Source organism: Aptenodytes forsteri, unplaced genomic scaffold (assembly GCF_000699145.1).
Source record: "Aptenodytes forsteri isolate BGI_AS27 unplaced genomic scaffold, ASM69914v1 Scaffold116, whole genome shotgun sequence".
Lineage (NCBI taxonomy): Eukaryota > Metazoa > Chordata > Aves > Sphenisciformes > Spheniscidae > Aptenodytes > Aptenodytes forsteri.
Genome location: NW_008795491.1, coordinates 706,358 through 715,043, shown reverse-complemented (window position 1 = coordinate 715,043; position 8,686 = coordinate 706,358). Strand labels below are relative to the sequence as shown.

The following is an 8,686-nucleotide window of genomic DNA, read 5'->3' as shown; positions in this document are numbered from 1 at the left end:
GGGGGGGTGGGGAGAAAAAAAAGCAAGTACATCTTTGCCATCTATTATTCCTGCAAAGAATTTACAAATATTTCTGCACGGTCTTAGAGGCAATGCAAGCTGATACAAGTCAACATAGAGTCCCCATGCTGAACAGCTTAGCATATTCATATACAAGGTCAGACAATAAAAGGTAAGTTAAGGTATAAAAAGGCAGGATAAAAATAGCAAACAAATTAAGGTGTGTTGTAGCACTAGAATGATTCATCTCTCTGGATATTTTTGAAATAGAAAGCACAAAAAACCACTTAGATTTCGGTATTTTTGTTTTCCGAAGGACAAAAGGAATCAAATAATTCAGGGAGAATGCATATGAAAGTACCACCTATGGAAATGGCAGAAACATACTGTGATTGGAAAATCAACTGCAACCTAACAGAAAAAAGAGGACAGATTCATTCAATGTTTAGTTCTTGGCTACAGCATCCAAAACAATATACTGCTATTTGCAGTGACGCCACAAAGAATCCTCTGCTTTCGTGAGTACCAATATTGTTTTGGATAACCAAGAACTTAGCCAGGAAGAACTGTCACTCACTGTTAAGAGCGAAAGAAATGGAAGCTAAACTAAACTAAAATATGCATCAGGTATGATACCAAGTAACTCAGGAAAACTAAGAAATACCTTGTACATTTGGCATCTGCTGCAGGTTCTTTAGCTTCGTTCAACAACTTCTGTAAGTTTCTTATCTTTGCCTTCTTTTCATTCAGCACCAAAATAAACCGGTTATAAAGATCTGACTCTAGTTCTTCTTTAGCTTCCACACATTTTTCCAGCCTACAATGCAAAATTAACTGTTACACCATTTCTTTTTAGAACTCTGTTTCCTGGAAGAAAATTCTGTAGTGAGGCCAGCCTTCCTATTACAGGAATCCCCATACCAAACCATGCATGACTAGCCTAGCATCTTGTGCCTGAAACAGGCCAGAAGAAACTTTTTTTTTCCACCGAAAATTTGAACGAACTTTGCTACCAAAAGGGGAAAGTTTCCAAGGGGAAAATTTTCCCTTCATGCTTTTTTTGATCGGTTCTTGCACACATGCATCTGAGACAACTAAAATTTAAATAGACAAGTGTTCCTTAGTTTCAATGCTGAATTCACCATAGTGGGCATAGCTTAGCAGGATACACATAATGAGATTACAAATAGACATGATTAAGCTTGACAGGTCCCAAACCTGGACCACACACTCTGACTTGAAATATATTTGAACAGGGGGAAAAAAAAAACCACGAAACAAGAAATAGGCAACTCCATTCCAACATGGGCTGAGATGAGCAGCAAATACGTTGAGCAAAATAGGCAACTCCATTCCAACATGGGCTGAAATGACCAGCAAATACGTAGGGCAACCGCGACAGCTCCAGAACTCTCTCCTTGCCAGGACTCCCGGGGCAGATGTGGGTGATACAGACCTTTGCCTGATCATTTTCCATCAACAGCCTTGCATGTCTTGTTCTGGTGAGCTGGCAAGGTACAGAAACCAGTTCCTGACAAAGCTCAACAGGACACTGCAGCAACACCTGATGGCAACTGTAACCCCTTACAGGCATTCAGACAAATACAATGCTAATAACACCAGTGCTGCGGACTCCATTTCTAATTACACAGATACAGAGCCGAGATCTTGGTACACTTGCAGCCACCACTAGGCAGAATTTTATTTTTTTTCCCCTGAACTCCTAATTAATATCTTCAGGGTAAAATATTCTTCTGGGTTTTAAAGGTTTAATGTGCACCTGTAGGTAGGTCAATGTCAATAAAACAAAGCGCAATGGAAATATACAGTTAAGAATATGGACTTACACTGTCTCATAAGCAAAGCAAAATGGAATATAAGCAAACGTGAGCACAATAAATGAAGTGACTTATAGCAACTGCAATTCTATATTTACTTCTTGAATTTCATAACTTTTTAGTCCATGGGTTGAACCATAAATGTTTTAATAGCTGTGTTCATAACAAGCAAATAAACATCTTGATAATCTTATTGATCATGGTAACTACAGTATTATAGCAAGTTGTCATAACCTATAAACAACATTCTTTTCACCAGCTTATACAAGGTTGGTAAAAAAGTTTAGAAGGCTTCCTTTGTTATTAAACTCAAACACGTAACAGATTTTAAAAATAGTAATTTATAAGCTAAGAAATTTCAACAGACTTCCTATATAAATACTGATTATTTTGTTCATAGATCAAAACCATATAAGAAGAAAGACAGTAGAAAATAATCTCATGAAGTATTAAGTCTACTGTGCAATGCTTTAGGGATATGCTTGATAGTTGATAAATAATTCATCTAATTTAAATGCAAATAGCAGAACATCATTACCATATAGATCGGTTCAATAATTCCTAAATGAAAGATCATACGTACTAATCAACTACCAGGAGACTTTGCACCTACAAAAGGAACGTTAACTGTTTAGTGGGGAAAATAGACAAATCACAAAGAATCATAAACCCTAATAAAGGGTCCAGAAGTGCCTTGACCAGCTCATGGAAGGAGAAGGGTAAGGATGGGAATTGCCCCTCGCTTATCAAGTAGAATTCAGCCATTAAAAAACAGATCTAAAAAAAAAAAATACAGCTTTTGGGTAAACTGCCATTTACATGCTTGAGGCTAATTACGTCTGTATACATAAAAATGGAAAACAAGGATTTTGTGTAAAATATGGTAATCCTGTCCGTATCAAATCCTATAGAAAAGTCCGCTCTCCCACACACAAAACAATGCTAACTAAAGAAAGTATTTACTACTGTGCCTTTATTTCGCCAATGGACTGGTTAGTGTCAGAGCAGCTGAGGTTGGTTTAAATAGTTACATCGAGACATTTTGCTGACTTGGCCAAAAAGGTGTCATATAAGACATCCACTGATGAAAATCCACATAACTGTAAACTTTTAATGAAGTAAAGCTGATGCTGCCTGGGTGTTAAGAAGCACAGTATAGGAACCTATTGCAAGACTAGCCAATTTATTCAGCCTCTGGAGCAAAATATTAGCATCTCAAAATATACATACTGACTATATGCATAGATCAGAATATTAACTGTTCCCTGTAGGCAAAATCAATTAGTAGTATGCCATCAGTTAATCTTATATGATTGTTTTCACTTAGGTGAACACCTTTTTTGATTTTTTCCTGTTGTTTAAAGTAATCCATATATTAACACATTCTCCAGACATAGATATGACATTAATTTGGCATAACATTCAATCAATGTAAAATAGTATTACATTAATGCTATATTTGCAAGTTATGAGCCTTTAAAAATATACTATTATATGGCATATGATGATACTTAAAAACGAAATAGTAAAAAGCAACAGACCTCTGCTGCTTGGGAACAGGGATGCATTAATTATGCAGAACGTATCTGTGTGTGGGGTGGCTCCGGCTGTAATTCTGCATAGCCTTTAGGATTCACTCAGGCATACGCTACCTGAATTACCTGACCACTACGCAAAGCTGGCTGGGTTTCATTCCAATACCTCGTCGGTTACAAATACAAACTTTACTTGCAATTCGTCACATGCTTGTGCCTGTATCTGGTTTGTCTCACTAAAATACCACCTCCCCAGGCCAAATAAAGCTGCTGCTCATCTCAAAGACAACTTTCAAGTACAATGAAAATAAACAGAAGTTAACGGCTAGAGTGGTGAAAGTCTTATTTGCACATGCTTTCCAATTTCCACATTCTTAGGTCTCTGTTATGCAAGTGCAATGCCAGACACACCCAAGTTGATAGCCATCAAAAAGCTTGCATAGCCTACTGCAAGCGGCTAGTATTAGGAACGGTTATGATTAGTAATTGAGAAAATAACGTAACTGTCCAGGTCTTAAGTGCTGCCTAAATGTAGAGCAATCACACATGCTTCAGAGAGGTTAACATGAACTGTGTAACTGAATGGCATTTATATATTTTCCGCGCTCCAATACTAGAAAGAAAAAATTCAACATCTCTGCTATTTACCACTGTCCTCAGTGCTCTAAAATAATTACAGGTCTTACAGCACCGCTCTATTACATTTCAGATTCACCCTTCCCCCAACATTGGCAATGGTATTGAATCTTGATGAGCTAATGCTGAAGAGTCAGTTTCAAGCACCAAACTACCTAGCCTGCATTCTTATAAGCTGTTTGTGGTTTAACTATACTGTCACTATAGTTGACCACAACACAAATTAGCAGCTATTTTGATTTTGGCTTGTCTACACTAATTTTAGACGTTTGATACAAAATACATACCACACCCAAAACAGAAATTTAACTTCTGTTTTATTGGCCAAAGAATTATTTTGCTAGAGATTATTACCACTTTACTTTTACCATATTAATTATCTATATGAAATAAAAACAATAGCTATTCTGTTCTAATATTTTAACTCATCCATCCCTAAGGTGTGCGTGAGCGCGCACACACACACACACACACTCCCCCCAGGGCATTTTCAGAATAACCCTTTTGAAAATTTCCATAGTCTGTCTATTTGGTTCTTGCCAGAGAGTCTCTTAGTAATTTTTATTTTATGTTTTTAGATCAAGTGCTGAACAGTCTAGCTAGCCAATAACTCTTATACTGATGTCATCTACGCATGGGTCATTTCCTAAAAGCAGGGAAGTGTTCAGCCAGGTAAAATCCTACACTTCGGTCATCACAATAAGCAAGATGATGAAAATTAAGGGAGTTACAGCTTCAGCCAGAAACACTGTCAACCCCTCAGATGCTGCACAGCTTAGGCTAGGGTACATAAGTCATTTAGCAATTTGATGATGCAGGGGATCTCTCTTCAAAATGGATTTTTGGCCCCTTCCTGCCTTTCACCTTTACTTGAACCTGAACTGCAGAGGGAAGCAGCAGGAGCCATTCCTAAACCTGGCACAGGGCTGCCACGCGAGCAGTTTACAGCCAAGCGGACTATCTCACGTACATTGAGGCAATTGCCAGCAACAGATCGGGGCTGGTATCCAGCTTACAGATTGCTCACTAGGCAGATTTAGCCTCCTGAAGGAAACTTGCTTGCCATTTTACAGACCAAATGGAAAGCAGAACAAGTTTACACCTCAAGAGACCCCAGAGAGATACAGGGCCAAGCTGCTGTGCTGAGCTCACAAAACCTTCATGATGGTCAAGAAAATTAGAGTAGGGAAATGGAAAAGGGATGATTGAATTATTCTATCCAGTGCCCCATGCTTAACCTGAACAAAAACAGCTCTTGGAAGTCTGCATGCTATGTTTTAATTCTGATGAGGTCCTGAAGAGAGAGATTTTAAGCAAGGGGAACTGCAGGGTCTGAAACTCTGGAGCTGATGTGCCTTAGCTCCAGGCAAAGAGGGAGCACAATTCTCCACACCACGTGCTTCATATTTGATATTTTACCACTCAACGCTGTGAGTGATACCGAGTGTGAAGCCTGAAATCCTGTCTACTGAACAAAGACAGGCAAAGCTTTTGCTGAGCTCCAAGAAACTCACAACACCAGGTCCAGTATTTGGAGCCAAAAAAGCAAAGACAGACAGTGGGGTAGGCTAGGCTGTGGCAAAAAGAATTAAAAAACAAACAAACAAACAAAAAAAACAAAACCAAAAACACAACACTGTTTGGATGAAATTATTTTTGTTCTCCATTTAGTGGACATGGCCAAAGTTTGGTGACCATGCAACCTTCAGTATTTATTTTGAAAAATCATGTTTCAGCTTTTCAAAATATAAACATACTACAGAAAACTACTAGCTTTCGAAGCTTGAATACACTGCTTCCGAGAGCAAAGGCTGTCAGGCAACTGTGATTTTTTTTCTTTGGGGTTACTCTTTAAAAGTGCCACACTACCATGAAAATTGATACAAGCACTAATGCCTATTCCACATTAGCGTGTAATGCAGTACAGCATACTGGTTATACAATACGCTATTGTTCAATAAACTGTTAAGGAGTAAAACACTACTTAGGAAGGCCATATGCTTGTCAGGGAGATTGTCAGGAGAAACTGTTAGTCATTTTAATGAGAGAGAAACAAAACTAACTCCTCCCAAAAGTTAGTTCTCTTTTTCAAGGTAAATTAACACCAATTAGTTACATTCTTTCATCAGTCTTCCTAAATGCGGTTTTTCAGATAAAGCTATAGAAAAACAAGATAAATCTCTGACTTGTACGTGCTAGGCATTTTACACTGACTGAAATAAGCAAAGATTACTTCACTACAGAGTGCAGTGGCAGACAATTCAGATCATAAATGCAATAACAATTAAAAAAAAAACCTCACAAAATAATGGTGCTTTTTCCTTTAAAAACACACTTGTTTTCCAATTCTGTCTGCTTCGACAAGGCAAACAGATTAAAGTAATGCCAACTTATTTCCTGCTCAAAAATGTGAATAATTTAAACCACTAGTCATAAGAGTTATAGAAAATAGAGGAAAGACGACTTCCTGAAGAAAGTGAAGAGGATTCTACAGAAAAGAGGTCATTTTTTTTCACTTCATAAAGGTAAAACCAGCTTTAATTCCAAAGTTTGTAATACCAGTTGCATTTTTGACATCGGAAGAAGATCCACAACTACATAGGCTGCAAGTAAATGGGCTAAAACCACTTGTCAAGAGAAGAAAAATGTGTGTGTTCCTTTGTGTATATGACTCCAAAAGTGCTCAGCAGTAAAGCCTGCACTGGCAGTATATGTATTTGTAAATTTCTCAAGTAATCACCTGTGAATGCACTTTTAAACTTACCGCTTCTCCGCGTCACTCCAGTTGCTGAAAAGCCTTTCATTTTCTTTTTGCAGGTGCTCGTTTTTCACCTGCAGTCTTCCCAGGCAGTCTAGGCAGTAACCAATCAGCTCCTTAACCACCTCCGCCGGACTCGAAACTTTCTGTAGCTTCAGAGATCCAAGCCTAAACTAGGACACAAGGAACGAACGAGTTACTTCATCTGCGCTAGAAAGATCACAAAACCTCGCTCCACAAACTTGAATACATGCTTAATAAGCCTAAGAAATACCTTACAGTCCTCCAGTTCAAAGTGATATAATAAATTTGTCACAAGAAGAATTGTGGAATATATGCAATAATCTACACGCCAATTATGTGTGCAGCTAATACATCTTAATGGTCACCTGTCATTCAATAGGCGTAGGAACTAAGCGCTGACATACTTCCTAATGGGCAGGAAAAGAGATGCCACGCAGGAAATGTAGTATGATATAGCAACAGCCTGCTCTTGTACAGATCAGAGGAGCTCAGTAGTATAAAGGTGCAACCACAGTTTTTATATAAAAGGCATTTTTGATGTAATGCAGAACCACAGGAACTGAAAACCTAACGGTATTGCTAACATCTTCTTGCCATCTGCCCAGTGAACCAGGTGAAGTAACTTGCTGCCTATTCTGGTACCCACAGCAGCAATACAACCACATAAATATTACCAATAAAACAAATGAAGATTAATTACTTTTGATTTAAATAGCACTACAAATGCCTGTCTATGATCCTTGCATGCACCTGATGGATGAAAACTAGCCCCCAAGTTTTCCCCTTCAGGGCTCAGACAGCAAGTTCTTAATAGTAGAAGGAGTCTTTCAATTAAATAGGTAGCCTCAATAATTCAATGAGATTAATGGATAGGAACTATAATGAATAGTTGTATTTCTTCAGCAATGGGGATGTTATACAGGATATACAAGAGGTCTGAACAGATTTGTTCTGCCTGGTCTGCCAGAAACAACTGAAAACTGTTGTTTCTATTATGTTAAAGGAGGAATAGTTCAGCTATACACACAAAACAGTATCAGCTAAACTACAAACATGCAAAGCTGGATGATGACTAAACATATAAAAAATGTTCAACGTGACAGTTTGAGGCAATTGAAGAAGAAAGATATTAAGGTTGCTTGAACAAGGTCGCATGTATTATCTTAAGAGAAGCAAACCAGAAGTGAAGGAGCTGACTTTGGTGCTCTGGAGTGAGTAGGCGATGGGGAATCTACCTTAAGGTACACTTCCATAGCTGATAAAGCCTACAGAAGCCATAGGGGGCTTTTCTGACACTTCTCCACAGCTAGCAGCAACACCATTTGCCCAGCTTGACAAAAAAAGTAGTTGAGGGAGCAGATCCAGAGAAAAGCAGAGTGGGTTGGATGACACAATCCAGACTTCAGCCAGCTTAAACTACAGCAGATGCAGATCTTTCAGGAAAGAGGCATTGTTGTGGTTTAACGCCAGCCGGCAACTCAGCACCACCCAGCCGCTCACTCACTCCCCCCTGGTGGGATGGGGGAGAGAATCGGAAGGGTAAAAGTGAGAAAACTCATGGGTTGAGACTGTGGGACAGTTTAATAGGGAAAGCAAAAGCCGCGCACACAAGCGAAGCAAAACAAGGAATCCATTCACTGCTTCCCATGGGCAGGCAGGTGTTCAGCCATCCCCAGGAAAGCAGGGCTCCATCACACCTAACGGTGACTTGGGAAGATGAACACCACCACTCCGAACGTCCCCCCCTTCCTTCTTCTTCCCCCAGATTTATGTGCTGAGCATGACGTCATATGGTGTGGAATATCCCTTTGGTCAGTTCGGGTCAGCTGTCCCCGCTGTGTCCCCTCCCAACTTCTTGTGCCCCCCCAGCCTGCTCGCTGGTGGGGTGGGGTGAG

General features: G+C 39.3%; 1 protein-coding gene across 1 annotated transcript in view; it reads right to left on the bottom strand.

Moving 5' to 3' along the window:
* XRCC4 (X-ray repair cross complementing 4) overlaps window positions 1–8,686 on the bottom strand; it is a 175,295-nt gene that overhangs the window by 97,392 nt on the left and 69,217 nt on the right. Inside the window, exons 3-5 of the mRNA XM_009281596.2 lie at window positions 6,774–6,940; window positions 665–817; window positions 362–411 (exon numbers count right to left, since the gene is read on the bottom strand). Of these exons, the coding sequence (XP_009279871.1) occupies window positions 362–411; window positions 665–817; window positions 6,774–6,940 (370 nt within the window). The remainder of the gene's footprint in view (window positions 1–361; window positions 412–664; window positions 818–6,773; window positions 6,941–8,686) is intronic.